This window comes from Sinocyclocheilus anshuiensis, unplaced genomic scaffold (assembly GCF_001515605.1).
Source record: "Sinocyclocheilus anshuiensis isolate Anshui unplaced genomic scaffold, SAMN03320099.WGS_v1.1 scaffold1393, whole genome shotgun sequence".
Lineage (NCBI taxonomy): Eukaryota > Metazoa > Chordata > Actinopteri > Cypriniformes > Cyprinidae > Sinocyclocheilus > Sinocyclocheilus anshuiensis.
In genome coordinates this window covers 373,214-396,955 of record NW_015548343.1, presented here as the reverse complement: position 1 = coordinate 396,955, position 23,742 = coordinate 373,214, and the positions used below count along the sequence as shown (strand labels likewise).

The following is a 23,742-nucleotide window of genomic DNA, read 5'->3' as shown; positions in this document are numbered from 1 at the left end:
GATGATGTCAGTGTGATTGTGCATCACAGGAAAGTCATTATTTTACAGACAGTGGCGGGCGAACTGCACTTAAGAGGTTGTCTTTGTATATTTCCATCTACAAGAATTAAGACTAGAAAGATGATTAATATGGTAAACTTTTGACACAAGGCATGAGAGGACGAAGTAGAAATCACATGCATCATGTTAAGAAAGAGTTTTTCGAGAGCACATTTCAAAGACATTAAAAATATTTTAAGGGGAAGAAACTTCATTCTTAACCAATTTGCTTTGTTAATGTATTTCTTTTATTTTTACTGAGCTTGCTGTACAGCTCTTTGAAATAACATCATAGTTCACCAGCCAATCAGAATCAAGCATTCATATATGCTGTGGTAGCATATAAACACCTAGAAACTATTAACTATAGTGGGCTGGGAGGTTTTTCATATTCATACACATAAAAGAAGGAAAATATATAAACTTATGCTGATACCTCTGAATCACAGCTTTTTAGAACACAAACGTCTATTCTTGGAAATAAAAAAAGAAATGGAAGTGTAACACTTTTAGAAGACACAAAACAGTGAATGGGTTAAGGGTCATGGAACAATAACAATGGTGCACACGCTACAGGAAAAGTCTTGTGATGATGTCACAGATGACCAGAGCCTGGTTCAGACTCATTGATGATGACAGATGCTTGGATCATGCTCGAAAAATGTGTGTGTGAGAGCAAGTCTGTCTCTGTGAGGCCGTAGTGAGACATGCAGTCATAGTAGACTGCTATGACTAAAACTACCGTGTCCGGGCATGTTGGCCTACATCACTCAAAATAAATTAGAATAAGTAGCTGGACATTTTGGTCATTCACTGTTTTCGCAATTTCACTTTGCTCAACTGGAAATAATGTAGTTTTGCCAAACATAACAGTGGTAGGCCACAAAAGTGATTAGGGTCAGTAAAGACTGTGCGTTATGAAATCCACCGCCTTGTGATTTGTTTTGGGATTCCCCTTTATTCACAGATCTAGGACTTTTTGGACTGTAATTTTAACCCTTCCTCCTGGCCCAGCGCCTGAGAAACACATCCTGGTGGGAATTATATGCTTTTACCTCCGTATAATATTTCCTTGTTCATAAGAATAGAACAAAAAAAAACTGAGACAAAAAAAAACATTTATGACTGTAACACAGTATCCTGGTCTAGTAACTAAAAATATAATACCTTGACCATATGATCTTCCAGTGAAACAACCTATTTTCTCATGGTGATGTAACCAACGCATTAAAATATGCTTCAATCCAGTAAACAAATGATGGATTCTTTTTTGATACACGTCTTTTTTTTACACACACACACACACACACACACATATGTATACATACATATACATATGAAGAGTTCAGATGCAAAAGCCTCTAAGTGCCATCTGAAATTTTCATCTAACATGAGCATTTTTATCAGACTCCTATATTTATGTTCATTTATAGAAAAGATCTATACATTGCCATTATAATACAATTACTGAACCTAAACATAGGAGCCTGATATAAAATGCTAATTTTAGAAGAAACTATCAGATGGCACTTAGAGGCTTTTGCATCTGAACTCTTTAAAGTGTAACCCATATTAATATTATAAGAATCTTGAAGGTTCTTTTTGTAACACCCAATTTAATTTAGTATAAAAATCACATTGCTAAAAGACATAGGGCCCTATTTTAACGATCAAAGCACATGGTATATTTATATTATATATATATATATATATATATATATATATAGCCTAAATATATTTAGACAGTATATCACTTAAGCACAAGTTGGAAAAACTGAAAGAGGTAAAAAGAGTTCATCAGATGGCATCAGATTCAATGATCAGTTCATTAATAGAGGAAAGTATGTTGTTTCTGCTTGATCATGCATTACTTTTAGGAATTTAAACACCTCAAAGAATCCACCCACTTGGGCTAAATGTGGCTTGTCTTCTGGTGTAAACGCATCCCAATATGAAACAACGAGCTGCTGCCTACTGAGCATTAACAATCCACATCCCCGCCCCAGCGCTATGAAAAGGCTGCTGTGTCAAAAAATATGATGCAACTTCCGATGCTGCAGACTAATGGAAGAATGGTTCGCTTGGACAAAGCATGTACTTCTAAACGTTCAATGAGGTGCATGACTCCAGCAAAAGATTAGAATTCCCTGTGGTGAGTAACATTTTTCCCACTTTTTTTGGGAAGGGCACTAAGGCGTGTTCTCCATCCATTGACTTTCCACCTGTTGCATCTGAGAAGATGAGATCATCATCATGAGATCAACCAAATCCATTACTACTTTATCACAGTTGCCCATTACTGGACATTTTCCCAAGCGCTAGAAATGAATCACGGCTGACTGTGTAGCCTACACTGTAAAAAATGACCGTGAATTTAACGGTAAAAGACTGTAAAAATGCTAGAGTAAAAACCTGTTAAATGGTTAACGGTAAATTCCCCTACTATATACGGTGAAAAACTGTATTGTACGTTACATGTATTGGACATTAATTTTACGGTAGTAGACCATTTTTGGAAGTGAAAAAGACTGTATAATTTACAGTGAATAACCGTAAATTGACATTCCCAGAATTCCCTGCGTTACATTTCAAATTTGATGTTTTTTTTGTTGAAATAACTATGTTTCTTCTTAGTTTTTTCTTATCAATTTGGTATATTAGGGTTGTGTTACACCTAGTAAAAATGCTACAGTAAAAACCTGTTAAATGGTTAACGGTAAATTCCCCTACTATATACGGTGAAAAACTGTATTGTACGTTACATGTATTGGACATTAATTTTACGGTAGTAGACCATTTTTGGAAGTGAAAAAGACTGTATAATTTACAGTGAATAACTTAATACACAAGTTTCACAATTTGAGTTGAATTACTGAAATAAATGAACTTTTCCACGACATTCTAATTTATTGAGATGCACCTGTACATGTTATTATTTAAAAGCTGCTTGTGATGGGCTTTGGTTCATCATGTGACTTTCTCATCACCATCTGCATTTGGTGGTTATCAGTGTATTACAAAGGTACAAAACAGATTTCAGTACTTCAATAGGTTGGTATATTAACATTATATCAGTTAATGAAATTACGGTATTTAACTGTAAATTTAAGTTAAAACAGTAAAACCTAAAACGTTGCTACCGTATTTTTTATGGTAAAATTCCGGCAACCACAGCTGCCGGTTTTTTACCGTAAATTTTACGGATTTTTTTTACAGTGTATAGATCAGTTCTACAATGACGTCACACAACATTAAAAATAAATATATAAATAGATTAAAAAAATACAGAGGGCAGTGAAAATACTAATAATATATATTTATACTTGTACAGTAGGGCTTTCACACTGCGCTAAACCACGAGTTATCATCGTTCTAAACCCTTATGTTAACCCCGAGTTGAAGAGCGTTTCACTCTATTAGTAAATATTATTATTTCCACTGCCTTCTGTATTTTTTATTTATTTTTATTTTATTTTATTTATTTTTATGTTGTGTGACATTGACCGTGTGGATGCATCACAGCAAAAGAGCAAATGTTTTTAGTAAATGACAGTATTGTAGAAATGATCTATACACAGTCAGCCATGACTCATTTATAGTGCATGGGAAAATGTCCAATAATGTATAAAATGTTAGAATGTAACGACTATATGTTTAGCAACAGTCACTCGAGAGCGAGTCTCGTACTCACATGTTCGGACGGTCATGGAAACACCGCGCGTTGTATAAATAGTTGTATAGCCTAATTGTTTGGGCGTTTGAGGGGAAAATGTCGAATGGTGGCGGAAAACGCGTCATTTGGAGTGAAGAGACAGCTGAAATGTTACCCTTTTTAACCCGAAAAGCCCATTCAGGAAAAAAAAAAACTTGTGTGCAGGTAGCTATGTGACACGAAAATGAGCAATGCTAGAGCCATTATGTAAACAGGCGTGCTGCGTTCGTCCTATCCGTGACACACCGCAAATATGCAAATAAAACGCTAAACCTCAGTTTATGAATATTCAATATTAATTGTTAACTATGACAAGTATGAAACATGAAGCAAGATAACTGTTTACCTGGGGTTTAGAATGACCCAGCAGGGATAACTATTTCAAGTGTGAAAAGCCCTAGTGTACGCATAATCTATCACTGCATTCTAAGTATACTAGACCACAAGATTCTAGGCTACTCTCACCACTTCCTGAAGAGGTACAGGATATGACCCCACACAGTGTTAACAGTCATTTCTCTTATCAAACAAGTCTCTCTTTGCCTTAATTGCAGTCACAAGCCAAACAAAAAAGGAAGACATAAGAATGAGTGGGTGATAAAGAAAATGAAAGAGGGATGGGGAAGGAATGCACATCTGTGCATTCAGGCATGAGGACACTTGTGCATGCTGGACGTCTGAGTGGAAATAACAGCGCGATGTGTCAGAGGACGCCAAGTGAACGAATCTACTGAGCGAATGCTCAGTGGGTAGACGTGGGTATGGGGCTTCAGATATTCTAGATTAGTGTGTGAATATATTATGTCTGTGTTCTGTCATGAATTGCACCTAATTTATCTAAAAAAAAAAAAAAAAGCGTCTCATCTCAGCCCATCATCTCTGTGGCATTTCCCTATGGCAAACTGTAATCAGATACGACTGTTGTCTTGTATGTATATTGCATGCATATGAAAGATAACCGGCCTAATCGTGGAACAAAGTAGTAAGTATCAGATTAGGAGATAAATAACAAGAAAAATATCATCTCATGGATATAGAGTCTTTTACATGCATTACCAGAGATGCTTAACATAAGGTTGTTTACGTGGCGCAAAGACTACCCTAAAATAGAAATCCAAAATTAGGAACATAAGGGTCTGGAGGCATCAAGTTGGTGGAATTAGCAACAATTGTTGAGTTCTTCAGAAAAAAAGATATGTTTAGTGAGAGGGGGTGTGTAGGTCTACTTTTTTTTTCCTGAATGTGAGTGACTCAGAGTTGTGTGTCATGGCCCATACTATAAAGGAGAACCCTTTCACTAGTCCAAATGTTAGTAGAGTGATAACACAAGTTTGTACACTGTGTTTACTACTTGTGTTTTTGGGATTACCATGAAATGTAAGTAGGCTACTTTTATCATTCTTTACATCAACTTTACAGCACAGGGATGGGAATGTGTTTTAGTGAGGGCAAACATGCAATTGTAGAGGGTGGGTCTGTAGTGTGGGTGTTTTTGCTATCAATGAATTTTGTTTGAAAAGTCTTTTCAGAATAGGTACCAAAATAACCACTCAAGCTAGTAAAGCATTTGGCTTGTCAACCTCAATCTAATTCAGTTGATGTTAGTGATGGGTATTGTGTCATTTATATGACAAATTAAATATAAAAAAAAAAATGTAAAGCATATTAACTCTTTTAAGGAAATGCTTTAAGTTATTTTTATTTATTATCATTATGATAGTCAAGGTTGTAACTGACACTTAACATTCAGATCACCAATATGGGTTTTTCAATGCTTAAATTATTAGTTACTTTGGTTCTCCAAATCGTGATTATGTGCTGCATTCTTGATAACAGGTCACATTTAGGTCAAGGGTCAAGGGATGAAGATGTTTAACCTACTAAGACTCATTTAAAGTGGTCATTTCTGTAATTTTATTAAATATAATGTAATATAATACAATTCAAGACAGGTTTATTATTGTTGACTAAAACTATACAAATTTGTTTTGGGTAATTGAAATACAGATGAAATAAAATAAAATTAGATTGAATAGAAAATTAGAAATGTTGCCTCAGAAACTAAAATTTAAAAAAATAATAATTTAACTTACAATTACTAAAACTGAAATGGAAATCAAAACTAAAATTAAAGTGAAAACCTGAAAAAAGCTAATTCAGGTATATATTCAAATATATACTAAAATATTATATAGATAATATTAAAATAATACTGATTCAAGGTCAAGATTTCATGGTTTTGTAAAGCTGCTGCAGGATCAGAGTTGTAACTTCAGTCTTTAAACATTCTTACATTGCTTCTGCTTGATAACTTCCAATTTTAAAATATGCACACATATTGACTTGGTGCATCAGCAATGAGCTCATTTACTGAACACTTCAAAACCATAAAGCTAATGCTTTTTTAAAATTGTGTTGACAAAGCAAAAAGATGCTATCGGTCTAAAAATCATTTTCCACAAGTTCAGACAGAGGATGTCTGCAAGTGAGTCAACAGCTGGTTGCAAGGTTAATTGAGTCAATGTGATCTTTGCATGCCTACAACGGTACTGATGGGGATCACCGTGCCATCAAATCTGTAGGGGTTACACACAATGGTTATCGTTGACATGAACAATTTCTCCATATAAAAAGGTTTCAAAGGATGCTAATTGCGTAAATAGCCATTCATTTCCTTTTAATGCTTATCAAACTGTTAAATCTCACAGTTATCACATATCTGCTCATTACCGCGGGAAGTGGTGCTGAGGGTGCTGCAGCACCCCCTGGAGTGTAGCCCACGAAAAAATGGGGGTGCTGGGGGTGCGGTGTTACAAATAAATGAATGAACAATATGTAATACAAAATAAATAATATAAATTTTATTAATTAGTATATTCATTAAAATTCATTAAAAAAAAGTAGCCTAAGCCTACAATGACAAGAAGCAACGGTTAAATATGAGTTAAGTTGAATCAAATCGACTGTGAAAGTCGTTTCAACTGATTAAACGTATTAAACTGACTTAAAAAATCATTTGTTGCCATGATTTTTGGATTATATTATAACCTGTAACATGTCTCTGCCGTATCCAAATTAAGAATTAACAACAATTTCTACAGACAGCAGAGAAAGAGCGAGAGCGTCTACCTCAGCAGCAACAAATCTCGCATTCTCACATCTGTAGCGCTTATTTTGATCTTTAACGTTAGGTCTTTCCTATTCTTGAAACAAAATTAATTCTTAAGGTTGATTCAATATTACTCTTAATGAAAAACACACACACAACATCAACAATGCTACAATGACAAAGTCGCTTATATTAAACATAAAACTTTTATGAACAGATAAGAACAAATAAGATCAGTGGTGTAGCGTCTATGCAGGGTATGCAGGTGCATATGGGCCCGGGCAGTTTGGGGGCCAGCCGAGCTGGGGGCAACGAGGGAACGAATTGCGCTTTGGATCCCCCATCTTCCCGCATCCCTCTCGTCACGTGCCCCCCCCCCTCCGTTTTATTTCTCAGGCCCCCCCAGCTCAAAATACGTTCCCGCGGCTATGTATCTGCTGCATGTATTTGAAGGCCTACACCTTCACACAGACTTCAGTCATGGCTCATTTGAGTTTGCTGTGGCTAAAGACTGCCGCAAACATCAAACGGGCCAATTATTAGTGGGTAAAAGAAAGAACTGCATTATTAATTTTCTCTGTAATTGTCATGAAATGTATTCAATGCTCCTCAAAAAACTGTGTAAATGCGTATATATTCTTGCTATGGGTTTTAATCAGAGAGTAATTTTGGAAAAACAGGTTGACACTGAAAATTTTAGGATATTTAATTGAAAAATATACTTAATTTGGTCTTAGTCAAAAGAAGATGATGCATGTCTCATTCAGTAATATGTGAGTTCAGGGATACAGATTTCCTGAAAGAACTCAGAACTGGAAATTCTTGAATTTTGTCATTCATTTCCACCAGTTTTGCCGGTTTGGTGAGATTTTATGATCCTGTCTCATGAGCTCAGGCTAAACAAGGGTGCATCTAAATTTAGGCATGTCACCATATACAACAAACATTATATCTGGAAAAAATGCTGACTCACATCCGTTCATCCAAACAGCACCTCTCTTAATTTTGTGCATTCAGTGTGAAATTGATCACAAACAACTGTTACAAATGCATGTCATACATGCCTTGGAAACTCCTGTGGGATGAAATCCTTCTCTAAACCATCCCATCCGGTGTAACCATTACAAACCAAGAGGAAGAGCTCTCTATGCAAATCCCTCTGCTTAGATACAAGTTTTTATGGAGTAAAACAGCTGTTCGGGACACACACTGAAACACTTGTGACTCAGAGCAGCTGTTCCAATGACATTAATAAGAAATCCTGTTTTTTTATGCTGACAGTGTCACCTGACTCCACCTTTCCCTTCATTGTCGTGATGACTTGCGTTGAGCTCTTCACCTTCATCACAGCCCGTCCCAATAATATACCACAAGGAAAAAAGGGTCTGCAGATGCTGTATCAAGATATGCGTACGCTGCTGAAATTAGTATCACAAGAAAGGCATGGGGTAAATACCAGTTCTTTACGGAAATGCTTTTCTAATTCATTTTAGGATAAATTTCAGAATAACACATATTTACATTTTGCTCAATAAGCTTATTGTTTGTCTAAAAAAATCCTTGACATTTTTCAGAATGAGATGAAAGACTTTGAACAATCACTCACATCCCTGCCCTCGCTGAACTACAAAACAGAAGACCTGAAATCACTCGAGGTAGAACATCCACATCTCTGCCTGTTTTTTTTTTTGCATGTCTGTTTCAAGCATCTAGACTTTCTTTTTGATAGAACATTTGTATGAATAACATCCAAAATTAAGACCAGACTGATATCCCAAGCAATCATAACTTCTCCCAACCAAAAGGCCAGACTGGAACAAAAATGCAAAGAAATTCATACAAGTGCCATAAGTTTGCTTAGATAGATAGATAGATAGATAGATAGATAGATAGATAGATAGATAGACGTGAATGTGGATTGTGTGTAACATCTGGCTCCTTTTGACCCACAGGTGAGCAGTACATTAGGACAGCTGTACTCTGGTCTTAAATCCTTCAAGTTCCATCTTGACTGGATCCAGCAAAAACAGGAAGAAATGGGGAGTGATTATTATAAGACAAAGAAACTTGCTCATCGCATCCAAGTCATCAGCCACATGGTGCTCATACAGGTAAGAACCATTCAACACACCTACAGTAGGAAATCAAACAATATTTAAATATCTTAAAAGCTGTCAAAATGGATGTAATGGATTTGTCAAAATCATGTGACACTGAAGACTGAAGTAATGGCTGCCATCACAGGAATAAATTAAGCATAAAGAAAACAGTTATTTTTATGGGTTATTTTGATTAGGTTAAAAAATAACAAAAAAAATACAGCTAACTAACAAAATAACACACAATAAAAACATGAGAAAATAATAAAAAAAACATGATTTTTGAAAATTAACAAAACTGAGTTATCTGTTTTTGCAAATAAACTCTTCACACACACATATATATACACATATATATATATATATTGACATTTATGAACTCCAAATGTCGAAATGTTATTATTAACTCCAAATGCGTTGGAAGATTCAGGGTGACAACAGATGGAAAAGCATGGAATAAATAGATTATTTTAAAAACCATGATGGTTGACAGACAACAAAAATGAAATAAAAGTGAAAAAAGTAAGAATTTGTTAAACAGAAATCTTCTAAACCTTCTTACAGATTGGGACGACACCATCTGAACTGGTCTACCCTTCCCTGTCGCCTTTGAACACAGCTTGGAACTTGTACCAGGCCAATGTGGAGATCCTTGACAAACTGTATTTCTTTTGCAACTGGTACATTAGAGCATTGGGAGTCCTGAAACACAGACAACAGTGATCAACAACATCATATGACACCAGTAGCCCTCAGCTTATCTCCATGATGCCTGACTTGCCTTAATGTTTGATAGGATGGAATGAACCTTCCAGCCTTTGTAAGTCATTCTCCATTTTGACAGTGTTCTCCAATTAACGTTTCCTATGTATAATATTACTTTTTTCTGAAAAAAAAAAAAAGTATTTAATTTAAACATTCAAATGCCAAAACATAAAATGTACTTCAAGTGGCATGAAAGTACATTTCTATAAAAAAATATATAAAATATATTTTGGGTAAATGCAAAAAGTTTTTTTTTTTTCACAATTTTGTACAATATATTTAGATTAACACCAGTAGCCCTCAGCTTATCTCCATGATGCCTGACTTGCCTTAATGTTTGATAGGATGGAATGAACCTTCCAGCCTTTGTAAGTCATTCTCCATTTTGACAGTGTTCTCCAATTAACGTTTCCTATGTATGTTGTTGTTTTTATTTTATTAATAATTTATGTATTTAATATTTATTGAACAGCTCTTTGTTTACAATGAAGGATTTTTATACATCGAGTGAATGAGAAAAATAGCACTTTATACAAATATTAAGTGTGCCATTTCAATAAGGGAGTTTGTATGCAAAAAATCAGCTGCAGGCAGTTGCTAATAATGACCATTAGGTGTCGCTTAGAAACCTTTTACTGTGGTTATTAATGTGATATACTGTATAATTAAATGCAGTTCAGGACGGGCACTCTTTTATTTATTTATCTGTTTTTTTTTTTTAAGTTAGTAATTTCACCAGTAAGTCCTGAATCAACATTCTTGTTGAACAACATAACTATCTTCCATTCTAATTTGAAGGTTAAGGTTAGACTTTAGGTACGGTTGCCACTTCAACAGCACAGTGGCTAAAGCAACTGTATGCAGTTTTCTTTTTTTACCTTGAAATATCAGTTTCAGAATAATTCTGACGGTACACTTACTTCTAATAAGGCGAATGGCTTCCGTTTCCTTTTCACGTTCCCCACAAACCTCTGTTCTGCATGTATGTAATGGTGAGTGGGTGCGAAATACCAGAGATTGGCTTAATATTGGGAGATGTGAGGGTCTGTAGTACTTTCCATTGGAAAAATCGTGACGGCTAACTTGGATCACATGAGGCACCTCAGCCAATCATATAATGGCCTCTGGTCTCCTTCCCTGCATACTGCCAATGCAGCAGCGTTAGCATTAGCCGTTACGCTTTTTTGGCTAAAGGTTGCAGACTTGCCTTCGAGTGGCTGTGGTACACCTGTCCACTGTATTTACCACAGTGAAGTCCACTCATTTAACTGTAGGTTGCTCCATGATCACAAAAATACGCAAAACTACATACAGTTGCTTTAATGGTTATAGGGTTAAGCCTATGTTTGTTTAACAGGAATTTTTAACAGTGAATGATGTTGATCCACGGCCTATTTGGCAAAAGTAGAATAAATGGAAGATGAAATTGGGCATTCAACACAAAACAAAGTCCATAGTTTCATTAGGGCTAATGGATGCTATTGCTGCTGCACCATGGGTTTTTGTGAACATTGCAAAATGCAGTAGCTTGAAATGCACTCACTGCCTTCAGATTGTATTTATTCCCTGTGATTATGTGTTTATTCTAAATTAAAGGTGCCACCATATTGCAGAAATGCACTGAAAACAAGAAAAAGAGGCCTTACATTACTTGAAAAAAACTTTGACATTGTTCATGATGGATTCATCAGACTACATGTAGACAGGAAAACAGATTTGCAAATGCATACAGCGCTTACAGTGGTGTTAATATCAGAGAATTATTTGGTAAAATCATTCAGGTGAAGGGAACAAACACCTAAATTCCCTCTGATTAAGCTTTGCAAGCCCATTGAGAAGGATGTAGATGCTTCAGTTGTGTCCTGGATGTTGTGTTTATTTTTCATACTTTCTTTTTATACATATCTATATATTTATTTTTTTATTTATTTTTTTTATTATTTAATTGTTTTTGTCATTTTTCTTTCAATAAAATGATTTTACATCAAACGCTCACAGCTTCTTTTTTTGTTTACTTCTTGAACTGCGTCAGCAACAACTGAACCTTTAATAAAACAATAATCCAACCATCATCACATCATTTCTGATGTTCTGTATATAATCAGTTATATTTGGATTTTAATATTTGTTCCTTAAATAAACTTGTGTCTTATTTGTAGGTTTCATTTTCCTGCCCCGTCTGGCTGAGCATTTTCACAGATAGTTGCGCTTATAGATCCAGACAGTTAAAAATTGCCAGTATTAGTGTAATCAACCATGAATGTCAAAATCTTTGTCATGATGACTAATACCAAACGCTGCAGAATAGGGAATGGGATATGGATAAAGGATATGTCATATGACTGTGTGTGAGAGAGTTTAAAAAGCTGAAAAGTCAGGACTTGGCACATCCTGCAGAAAGAGAGATCTGCAATATAAGCGTTTTGTGTACCACTCTCTCACAGCTGTTGGATTTGTCATGCTCCCTGAGAGAGAAATCGAACATGCTGGCCAGCATCATAACACATTCGTCAGATCCATGATACAGAAAAACAGATAAAGGGCTATTAATTGATTTCCATGAAATGCTGATCAATCAAATCAACTGCAATTAAATCAGATAATCTAGTATTTGCTGTAAATGAGGAGGTTTTGATTAATCACACTAAATCACAAAAAAAGATAGAAGGTACAAAATGTGAGAGCATTAAGTACATCAGAGAGAAGAACTGAAAGGGTGGGGGGGGTATAGTGACAGTATAGTATAGTGACAAATTGTCTGTTATACAAGCTCTACAGAACTGTCAGCAATGAACACCATAACATTCAAAAGGAGGGGTAATGGCAGCGAGAGCGCATGTGAGTGAGCATACTGGAGAATTTGGATAGACAGAGAGAGAGAGAGAGAGAGAGAGAGTGAGAGATGTAGTTTAGGAAGTGAAATGGGATGAGAAGAGAACGAAGACGGGGAATGAAGTGATACAAAAAGGAGGGGGCGGAAAGCGAAGGAGAAGGGGATTATGGGAGAGAGAAAGATGGAAGAGAGAGAGAGAGAGAGAGAGAGAGAGATAGTACAGAGAGACTATTGAACTGTATAAAGCTGAGGACAAATGCAGTATAGCAATCAGGATATGTACTCAGAAGCAAAAGAAACTGTAACCTGTAAGTTGATTCATGACTGGTTGACCTGCTGTTGCCTGTATAACCTGCAGCTTTCAGTGACTAGAGTTTATGGACAGACTGATCAACAGGGAACTGCACCTCTAAATTCCCTTTCAGCCTTCAAACAGCAAACATGACAGTAAGTCTTTTCATTTCTTTAAAAATGTCTCTTCTATATGGATTGTGCACAGATTTTAAAAGATTTTCATATAGCATGTAATGTAATTTCAAATAAGACACTTGTTCATGGAATATGCGCTGTGCTCCATTCCATATGTACACTGCCATTCACAAGTTCAGTAAGATTATCCAATGTTTCAGAAAGAAGTCTCTTACTCTCACCAAGGGATGTATATAGATGTGTATAGAAGTGCTTAAAAGTTATAGAAGAGTTACATAGCACATACCTGAAAGTGTTTTTAGAACATGCTATGTAATTCAGCGATTTACAACATTCACAACTAATCCTGAAGAACTTAGATGTGCTGCCCATTCCGCTGTTCTTGACAAGGGGTTAACCAAACACAACTTCTGGTGAACTGTCTGTCCTCACACAACTGATGCCCAACAGGTGCACCTTATCCCTCTTATGCAACACTGTCCCCCATCATCCTGAACTGTTGCTTTACTAAAGAGTGTAATATTTCTGCTTTTGGGACATCAAAACATACACAGACTAAAAACCTAAAAACACTGAAACAGCATCCAGTTCAAATACAAATCATTACATTCGATCATGCTACATGAATAAATGTTGATCAGTTACGAATACTATTACTGAACAGAACACCTAATCCTATGAAGTTCAGCTGAATAGCACAGCTGTCTGGGGACAGTTAAGATGTGTTGACAGAATAGACAATCCTCAGAACTGAGCCCCAAATCACCCTTTCGCTGTAGTGACCTTATAATAATATGCAGTGACAGATCCCAGCAGTATATCTCTGATCCAGCCAGATCCCGTTTACTTTCAACATGGCATTTTGTGGTATTTGACAGCTAGTGAAACCTTGTTGACATGCCGCAAAAAGGTAGAAAACAACAACAAAACTGTATGGGAACTATGCCATGGGTATTAAACAAGACTTTTTGCATGCTAATTAGTAAATAGTGATGCTCTAATTTAGTGTCTTTGAAACAAAGTGGAAAACGAGGAATGCAAATTCTCCCTCAAATTACATTAGGTGTTGAATGTTTGGCACATCTATCTGCAACCCTGACTAGTTTTGCTTCTTACAGACTGCCACAAGACTTCTGGATGAGCTGTGTCACTTAACGGCTCAGTCTCTAGAAACACTGGAGCCTTTAGATCACTTCCAAGTTATTAAACTTCTTGGGGAGGGTTCATACGGAAAAGTCAAGTTAGCAGTGCACAAGAAGAGAGGTAAGTTATGTTGCTTTATCTTTCTCTCATCTGATCTTATCCATGCTACATCACATTTCTGGGAACTCTGCTAGATTACTGTATACTGCTTCCTTCTTCCTTTTCCTTTGACAATATCTCCATTATTCCTACAAATTTGCATGGAATCTAGGAACCCCAATGGCCCTTAAATTCTTTCTGCGAGACGACACATCTCTACTGTCATTTCTGAGGGAATATAACCTGTCTTTGGCCTTCTGCACCCACCCCTCACTTACCTCTGCTTTAGGCATCGCATTCTCCACTCCTACTCACTATGTGTTCGCCCAGCAACCTTGCCTCTATGGCGACCTCTATGATGTCATCGTTCCTGAGGTTGGTAAAAGTTTAACATCAGTTTCATGCATCTTAATGATGACTGCTCCTGGAGGACCGATGTCCTGCAGAGTTTAGCTCCAGCCTATCCCAATACACTTGCCTGGATGTTTCTAGTAATGCTGAAGACCTAGATAAGTTGGATCAGGTGTTTAATTGGGACTGAAGCTAAACTCTGCAGGATAGTGGCCCTCCAGGAGCAGGATTACACACCCAGGTTTGAATCAGTGGTTTCTGAACATGTGCCCCCAATTTTACACATTTTGGATGTCTCCTTATTCAAATACACCTGATTCAACTCATCAGATCATTAGTAGAGACTCCAAGACCTGAAATTGTTGTGTTCGATTATGGAGACATCCAAAAATGCGTAATGTTGGGTACCAGGGTTGGGAACCACTGATTTGGATAGAGTGAGCAATGAACGAACAGAACTTTTTTTTTTGTAAATAACAGTTACAACAGTTGGTTTGCAATGAAAGGTTGATGCAAGCTCGGTAAATTGATTAGTGCTTAAATCAGGGGTGTCCACCCTTGGCCAAAGTGGTAAACTGGTTTCTTCATTGCAGGTTGGTCTGGAAGAGAGCCGTGCCCAGGGAGTGGCTTCCCAGATCAGCGGTGCCCTCTCTCACCTCCATTCTCTTGGCTTTGTCCATCGTGATGTCAAACCGGAGAACATCTTCCTATGTGACCGTGAGTGTCGTTGGGTCAAGCTTGGTGACTTTGGCATGGTGAAGGCTGCAGGCACCAGGGTACCATGTGTGTGGTACTGCTCCCCTTACTGCACGCCTGAGGCTGAGATGGCAAGAAAAAATGAGGAGAATCATTTGGGCCACTTGGGGGTGGACAACAATGGGAACAAGCAAAAAGGGGACTCTGGAAAGACTCAAAGAATGTTGGTGTCTGTGGTTCCCAGTATAGACAGCTGGGCGTTAGGCATTCTAATCTACGCCATGCTCATGGGGAGCCTTCCATGGTCTGAGACCTTTTCAGACAACCCAGCATATAAAAGATATCTACAATGGACCAAATGGGAAGGTTCAGCATCACAAGAGTCACGAGGGGGGTCAGATCAGCCTGAAAACTTCAACCAGGTGGCACCGCAGTTTGCTGCGTTCAGCCCTATTGCGGCTCGTCTTCTTAGGTCCTTGCTCCACCCACAGTCCAGTCTTCGTGGCAGGCCAGATGAGGTGGAAAGGTATCTGGGAGGAGCCTGGCTATTGGACAAGGATGTCAGTGGGTGATTCATCAAAGGAAGGACAGGACCGAGATCAGTAGGTTGTCGTCATCTGGTCATTCACTCCATTTGGGAACAATGGTTATCACTTTTTAGAAGTAGTTCTGATGCTAACAGGCAGTTTTAATCAAAAGCCTGCTGTTTAATATGCTACATAGAAGCATTATTAGTTGAGTTTGTTTTCCCAACTGACCACATTATATCTTAGCTGTAAACACTAAGAGCCAGATTTACCAAACAGGGTAAGTTAGCATGAGAGCGCAATCCCATACAAGTGCAGATGGGAGTGGAAAGTTCTGTGGTTAATCTACTGACAATGTGCATTTTAAAGAACACAGATGCAGCCAGATCATTTGCATAATGACCAATGCAATCTACCAAGAGCATCACAAATTAGCGTCGGGTTTAAGACATGCTTTTTTGGGCATTAAATTATGGCACACATACCAGTAAATTGACTAGCGCCAACCTTAGTAAATCGTGTTGCGTGATTAATTTAAATACTCTCCTCTCATAAATGTTGTGCCTAAATGGGAAACTCCTACCAAAAGAGGGTTTGCACTGGTGCAAGCTTTTAGTAAATCTGGCCCTAAAGGTTTTGATCTGGCCCTAAATCAGAAGAGTCGTTAAGGGTTATAGAACTGAAAAGGGGTACAAAAAGTGTTTCTACAAACTTGGGCCTCCATCCACAGTCCAGCAACATTACTACACTCCAAAACAATGTGGATCCTACAAAGATCAATGCTTTACCATGGAATCCTTACCAAAAATATTAAGAGTGACAGCTAAAGATCTGCAGGCATCTTAATAACATCTGTGTTTATAAGTCTAGATAAATATTGCTGCCATCTCCACTTTCCAAAGTCCAACTGGACTTCTCGGAAAGGAAAAAAATAAAGAAAAAAAAAGTAAGGCAGGACTTGATCTTGTCCATCGGGAATTGGTTGGATCGTTCTTTGCTGCAATCTCATGTGAGTGGCACGTTGCTGGAAGGAATGGATTACTGCCTTAGTGCTGGTGCACGCATCAGAGAAAAGATGTTGTCGTGAGAGGAAGTTAATGTTTTTGACTAAGGATTATGAGGGCAGATTTATAATAAATGTTAAAATATTTTATCCTGGACCTCCCCACAAGCATAATGAAGTAGGATCCCATAGGGGTTTATGGTGGAACTGCAGGGAACTTGTGGTAGAAATTATAGAAATGTTAATGTCAAATTAATCAAAATAAAGGATTCAAAATTTAACAATTTGCTCTGTCTACCATACAAAAATGAATTATTAAACATCTATTTTCAGCAACATTTTGAACTGTAACTACGTTTATATATATATCTTGTATATTTGCTTAATGTCATAAAGATTGGAATGTTCACTCCTGTCTTAAAATCATATTTATGCTTTTAACAACCTACAGTATGCTCATGAAATGCCATCTTCACGTGGAGCACTTGTGAGCGCAAGAGTAAGAAGAAGCACACCTCTCAAGTTTCAGCAGAAGACACACAAACACTCAGACGCTATGTGTCCTAGATTTAAAAATAACCCACACCACATTAATAAAACTCTTTCAGCCATCATCACCTCTGTCAGACGCACACTTGAAATCACATACACACGCATGGGCAAACACACACAGCCTTCACCGATCTTTAAGTGTCTCACACTTCTGCATTTAAACATGTCCCTTCATTTATCAACACTGTACACACATACACACACACACACAAAGTGTGAAGTTACATGTAACGGATAGGTCTTTGGCTTATGTTCAGACTCCTTCAACTGATCCATGAAAACATAACATTGTAAATTATGGAGTAAATATGACAACCGTATTTGCAAAATACATAGAATTAAAATAATTTTGTATAAAGGCAAGTAGATTATAATTTTTTTTTACAACTAGACTATCAAATTAGACAAAATAATACACAGTATATAAATGAAGACCACCTGACTTTCCAAAACAAAAACAAAAAAAATGAAAACATTTAAAACTGCAAACATTTGCTCCAGAAACTGAATGAATACAATCTACACTGACATCAAAAGTCACTATAGTGCCAGATTTTGCCCTTTCAGTCTGAAGTTATTTAGGCACCTTGTTAAGAGATTAACAGCTGAAATAGCTCATTACTTGAAGGGAGAAGATCCACGAAGATCATTTGACAGCCCTAACTATTCCAGCTGCTGTCTGTATGACCTTTCATTTGATATACTACATTAAAACACATTTATGTGCAATTATGTTAGCGTTAAAGTATGCTGTCATCTTGCATATGTTAATTTGTAAGTAAACGTGCGTGAGATAAATATCTGTCTAGAAATTTGATGAATTTATAGCACTGGAATGCCAGAAGTACCAACTTTTTATTTGTAAAGTTTCTTCCTTAGAGAATATGTTCACAAAATAAACCTCCAGAAGCTGCTGCAAGCTTCATGTTGTGGAAGGTGCTATGAAATTCCATGAGACAACTTTAACTTTTGAGGAAATATTTAAGCAAATATTTCAGATTAGCCTATGTATTTTAATTGCATATAAAATTTCCATTCATTGGAATGGAACAATTTTCATTCCATTTTAACAAACTAGTAAATTTAATGTGATGCATATTTTCATAAATTAACCAAGAATGGCATTGGTGTAATAGTACTCATAAACCAAATATGTATTAAACACATAATAACCATCATTTAATTTCATTTTAATTTCAATATCAATTCAATATTTTATATCTCATACATTAATTAAATCGTGCATGTTTCACAGCTAGCCATATTTAAACCATGTTCATACTTGTTAATTGATTAGATTTAATAGATGTATGGCAATTCTATGGAATTGGAAGAAATACACTTTGAAAACATGATTATTTAAATGTGATTACATGATTATTGCAGTACTTTATAATAAACTATGCAATGGTTAATTTTCAGTGCCTTATTAGAAATTATCTGAAAATCAATTTGCTGCGTATTTAGTCTTAATCATGAAATTAATAATGATTGCGTTTATTTAAATTGCACACCACATTCCCAGCGCCCATACATGCTTACTTTCCTACTATACGCAGTATGCGAAAAGCAGTATGTGAAATGAGAAAAGGGAAGAATTCAGAATAGCATACTTCTCTCACTGTTTCTGCCATAAAAAGATATTGTATGGAAAAATAGTATGCTATTCTGAATTTAGCCAAGCTCTTTTAATTATTGTAGCTTAAACAAGATAAAATTTACAGTGTGTCCGATTGGATAGTTTAATGATTGCACCTTTAATTCTAAAGCACATTTTATTCACTTTAGCAGAACTGGCAGATCAAATGTGTGTAAGAGAGAAAGATCAAGTCCACAATCTATCAGTGAGACATGTTGACAGGGTGGTGCCGAATAACACACATGTTCAGAAGTCACTCACACATTCAGACTTTTGAATGAGGACCGATTTAAACTTGCATCGTCGAGTGAACAGCTGGTCCCCAAACATTAGCCAAGAACATTTCCTCGCAATGTTTCAAAACAAATCTTAACACTGTATCCTAACCTGCTACTACCACAATGAGAGAAAGGACATTTTGTTCATTGCTTGGTTTCTATTTCAGCACCATTGCACTGAAGCCCTGACCATTTTAAAATCTCATTGATTCAAAATCTCACTTCACATGCAGTAATTAAACATAAAAAGAAATAGCTTCCCTAATGAAAATTCTATCATCATTACTCACTCTCATGTTGTTCCAAAGTAATGTGAAATGATGAATAATGTACAGGCCACTCTTTTCCATAATCATGCAATGTATTTCAAGTGTTCTAAAGCCATATGATACTTTTATATGAAAAACAGACCAAATTGTTAGTCATTATTCATTAGTATTGGACAAAGATATCCTCCAACCAACTAATCGTCAGACTGGTGTATTATAATGTTTCTATTGTTTTTAGTTAATTTATTTCTTTTTATTAATTACACCAATTTATGATAATCCATACTCACTCATTTCAAAAAGAAATTGAGTACAACCATCATAATCTGGTGAAAGTGTATACAACAGTTGAGAAAAACGAGGTATCAACTAACTAAGTGTCTTAGGTCTTGGTGCACTCATGAATTGTATATTTATGACAATCAACAACTGAAGCAGGATCCAATCGCACGGTTCAAAATCTCAAAACCCATTAATAGATTTCCCAGTTCAAAGTTCAAAAGCAATCCAATTCATTATGTTAACCAGTTAAATCCATATAACCCAGTGAAAGAGTCAAAGGTGCAGACAAACATTTGTAAGAATTAAAATCTAAGCCAAACAGAATGATGTTGTGAACAAACTAGCTAGATCACACAAATTAAGGGAACTACAAAAGGTATTAACAGGTTATTACTCACGACCGACAAGGAGCAGGTGTGCATGTATTATGAAAATACTCAGCACTGGGGTGACAGAGACGTTTGGTGGCCAAACTGAGAAGTACAGGCTGTTAGAGTGATGGTAGTTCTTGCACAACCAATCGAAGCAGCTGAGCTCAGAAAAGTCAGCTAACAGGAAGATGTTATCTAGTTAGATCAACAGATGTGAGACCCAGCTGCATGGCCTGTGTACCAGTTTTTAGCTGGTTTCTAGCTGGTCCAACCTCGCCATTAGAGAACCAGCCAACAAGTTCCAAAAACAACCTTGAACTGGGTGCTGATTTGTTGCTGGTCCAAGATGGTCTAGCACAGTGAATCTCAACCTTTTGGCGTACCGGACCCCAGTCCAATTCAGAACCATCCTCAAGGACCCCCAGAACAAAATTGACTCACATCATTTGTGTCTTTGTGAGGACCAAATGCAGTCAAGTATAATTCAAGTTAGCCGACTTGTCCAGTATTTGGCCATATCATCAGCTATATTGGATTTTTCTTTCATGGGAACATGTCATGTCAAAATATACAAAATGTATACAAAAATGTATACTTTATACGGACCCCCTGGCCTTATGTCAAGGACCACTAGGGGTCCACGGACCTCTGGTTGAGAAACACTGGTCTAGCACATGACTAATGACCATCTTAGACCAGCTACCATGGTCCACAACATTTACTATCTTAAACTGGATTTTCCAGCAGAAACTGATAAGCACAATATTACGTAATTAACCATCTGTATTTGTGGTGATTTTATTTACTTTCCAAATCCCTCCACAAACTCTGGCAAGCGAATTAGTCAAATGTGAATGCTTGAGGAGTCATGCTAATATGTGCAAATTTCTGTATGTTTGAGAAAAAAAATGGCTACAAAGATCAATTACGGATAGAAGAATTGTACGTCATGGTAACCATGTTGTCTGCCTACAATAAAATTAGCAATCAGTTATTACTGTAAGACCATAATAGAATAAAGAGTAAAATATTTAATCCACGACAGTGTAGTACTGTATAGTAACTGTGGTATTTTGGCTGAAAAATTTTAACATGATAATAACTTTTTATATTTTGTAAGGGTGACAAAACAGCAGACATGCCTGCTGTACTTTGGAGTCGAGAGGCTTGATATCCAATAGCTATGGGCCTCCATAACAGTAATATGATTGCATTTGTTTCCATAAACTAAGCTAGGCATAAAGCATTGGAACACATAAATATTTTTCATATACTGCAAGGGCAAATGCTAATATTTTTGAGAATCATATTCCACAGAGATTATATTATTTAAAATTATCACATTTGAAGCGATGTGTGTTGTTCTTTCGTATATTTTATTTTAGTTTAACACGTAAACGACTATCTGTTATCTGTAAGTAAATGACAATATGGATATGTAATGAATATCTAGATATAATCCCTTTATTTGAGGGACATAATTTTTCTAAATTGTGGCCTTTAATCAGTATTTTTGTATATTTATACTGTACAGGTTTTATATATTCTTATGATATACAAGATGTTAAGCTCAACATATCCAAGCCTCACTTAAATTGTACACTTTCAATCAAAATCTCTGCCTTTTTTTAAACACTCAAAACACACACATATGTTCACTCCTCCAAACCTAAGACAAACATATACAGGTCATGACAACAAAATGGACACATCCAACACCTTGTGGACAAATGTAAAGATACTGAAACAATCTTCAAAACATTACCATTAAGTTTTACATATAACTCCCGTGGGATGTTCCTCTCTTTTATACAATCTTTTTCATAATTTAATTTGGTTGATTTGTTTTATAAGACTAACATAATTCCTATTAGCCTATTTCTCGCCTCCTTGCTCTGCTATGATTAGCAGCTTTACATACAGCTTGCCTCTAATTTTCCATACAATCATGCAGTATCTTTTAATTGCAGTAGTTTTGATGGAGGAATGGGAACAATAATGGAATGAAGGAGGATAAAACTTTTTCAGAACTGGACCCAGTTCCCAGAAGAGGGTTCTTGGCGTGATGCTGGAGGAGGAACAGTGCTGAAAGAAAGCAATAAAGAACGAAAGTAAGAAAGAAAGAACGAAAGAAAAAACATTTTTAAAAAATACATGATTCTAGCTTTTACATACTTTTACACACTTATAAAGGTAGTGGTTTAAGACAAGTTTAATGAAAATATTTAGTGATCAGTAGTAATATCTGAGTACAGGAACATATTCAATGGTCAAGAATCAAGGTCTCTAATCATATTACCTTGCAGAGCTAGAGAAGTCACCCCATAGGTCAGAGCTGGGGTTTGACTGAACCACTGTATTAGAGTTACTGCTGTCCAGTTCTAATAAACATTCTAAAAGTAGAAAAAGAAAGTGAGGTCAAAAAAAAAGAAGAAAAAAAAAAGTACTACGTAATTAAAATACATTTTCTGTAAATAATATCTGTAAAATTTAGTTGTATCTGTCTTTATGTGCATTAGTGCAACCCACTGCATTTAGAGTGGGTTAACATATTAAAGGGAGCGTTCACCCAAAAATGAAAATTCTGTCATTAATTACTCACCCTCATGTCGTTCTAAACCCGTAAGACCTCCGTTCATCTTCAGAACACAAATTAAGATATTTTTGATTAATTCTGAGAGCACTCTGACCCTCCCATAGACAGCAATGTAATTACCATGATCAAGGTCCAGAAACGTAGCAAGGAGATCAGTAAAATAATCCATGTGACATCAGGGGTTCAACCGTAACTTTACGAAGCTACATTGCTGGTAATTACATTGCTGTCTATGGGTCAGAGAGCTCTCAGAATTCATCAAAAATATCTTAATTTGTGTTCTGAAGATGAACGGAGGTCTTACGGGTTTAGAACGACATGAGGGTGAGTAATTAATGACAGAATTTTCATTTTTGGGTGAACTAACCCTTTAAAGGAATAATTCATCCAAAAATGAAAAATGGCTGAATGTCACCCACAGGCCATCCAAGATGTAGATTAGTTTGTTTCATTGGAACAGATTTGGAGAAATGTAGCATTGCATCACTTTCTCACAAATGGATACTCTGCAGTGAACGGGTGCTGTCAGAATGAGAGTCCAAACAACTGACTAGCATGTTTGTAAGAAACAAAGCTATCATTAAGGTGTCTCCAATAAGCAATATTATGGATAGAAGAGTCATATTTTAGCCTAGATGTTAAAGTTTTTAATGATTGATTTTTTTCACTTTACAAGACATTAATTGATGGACTGGAGTTGCGTGGATTACTTTTGGATTATTGTGATGGTGTTATCAGCTGTTTGGACTATCATTCTGATGGCACCCATTCACTGCAGAGGATTCATTGGCGAGAAAACATGTAATGCTGAATTTCTCAAAATCTGTTCCAATGAAAAAACTAACTCATCTACAAAATCACTAACTGGAGTAAATGGGTGAACAATTCCTTTAATAAAAATACATGGTCAGAATTCATATTTTACATTTACAGAATTTTATATATATATA

At 36.4% G+C, this 23,742-nt stretch overlaps 3 protein-coding genes across 4 annotated transcripts in view; 2 read left to right on the top strand and 1 right to left on the bottom strand.

The window, feature by feature from the left end:
• Positions 1 to 4,368: 4,368 nt before the first annotated feature.
• Positions 4,369 to 9,682, top strand: il11b (interleukin 11b). The gene is made up of 5 exons (XM_016444460.1): positions 4,369 to 4,453; positions 8,142 to 8,308; positions 8,435 to 8,515; positions 8,813 to 8,971; positions 9,524 to 9,682. The coding sequence occupies exons 1-5, from the start codon at positions 4,369 to 4,371 to the stop codon at positions 9,680 to 9,682; spliced, it is 651 nt and encodes a 216-aa protein (XP_016299946.1).
• A 3,090-nt stretch (positions 9,683 to 12,772) lies between these two features.
• On the top strand, positions 12,773 to 17,679 carry LOC107656585 (serine/threonine-protein kinase SBK1). Of its 2 annotated transcripts, XM_016444477.1 has the most exons (5): positions 12,773 to 13,004; positions 14,105 to 14,249; positions 14,401 to 14,603; positions 15,173 to 15,877; positions 17,257 to 17,679. In XM_016444477.1, exons 1-4 carry the CDS (start codon positions 12,999 to 13,001, stop codon positions 15,845 to 15,847), a joined length of 1,029 nt encoding a protein of 342 aa, XP_016299963.1. In that variant the 5' UTR covers positions 12,773 to 12,998; the 3' UTR covers positions 15,848 to 15,877; positions 17,257 to 17,679. The 2 variants fall into 2 exon arrangements, with proteins under 2 accessions (XP_016299963.1, XP_016299962.1); XM_016444476.1 differs by lacking the exon at positions 17,257 to 17,679 and having other exon boundaries at positions 15,173 to 16,224.
• Positions 17,680 to 21,553: 3,874 nt separating this feature from the next.
• Positions 21,554 to 23,742, bottom strand: part of LOC107656614 (adaptin ear-binding coat-associated protein 1-like) — a 6,105-nt gene continuing 3,916 nt past the window's right edge. Inside the window, exons 7-8 of the mRNA XM_016444520.1 lie at positions 22,496 to 22,589; positions 21,554 to 22,281 (exon numbers count right to left, since the gene is read on the bottom strand). Coding sequence (XP_016300006.1) covers positions 22,221 to 22,281; positions 22,496 to 22,589 — 155 coding nt within the window. The 3' untranslated portion in view covers positions 21,554 to 22,220. The remainder of the gene's footprint in view (positions 22,282 to 22,495; positions 22,590 to 23,742) is intronic.

Bases quoted from the DNA above. Each gene is read 5' to 3' on its own strand.
- il11b (XM_016444460.1), top strand. From the start codon at position 4,369: ATGGGGAAGGAATGCACATCTGTGCATTCAGGCATGAGGACACTTGTG. The intron at 4,454-8,141 runs GTCAGAGGACGC...TTATGCTGACAG, and splicing joins TGGAAATAACAGCGCGATGT to TGTCACCTGACTCCACCTTT. The intron at 8,516-8,812 runs GTAGAACATCCA...TTTGACCCACAG, and splicing joins AAGACCTGAAATCACTCGAG to GTGAGCAGTACATTAGGACA.
- LOC107656585 (XM_016444477.1), top strand. The intron at 14,250-14,400 runs GTAAGTTATGTT...CATGGAATCTAG, and splicing joins AGCAGTGCACAAGAAGAGAG to GAACCCCAATGGCCCTTAAA. The intron at 14,604-15,172 runs GTTGGTAAAAGT...TCTTCATTGCAG, and splicing joins ATGATGTCATCGTTCCTGAG to GTTGGTCTGGAAGAGAGCCG.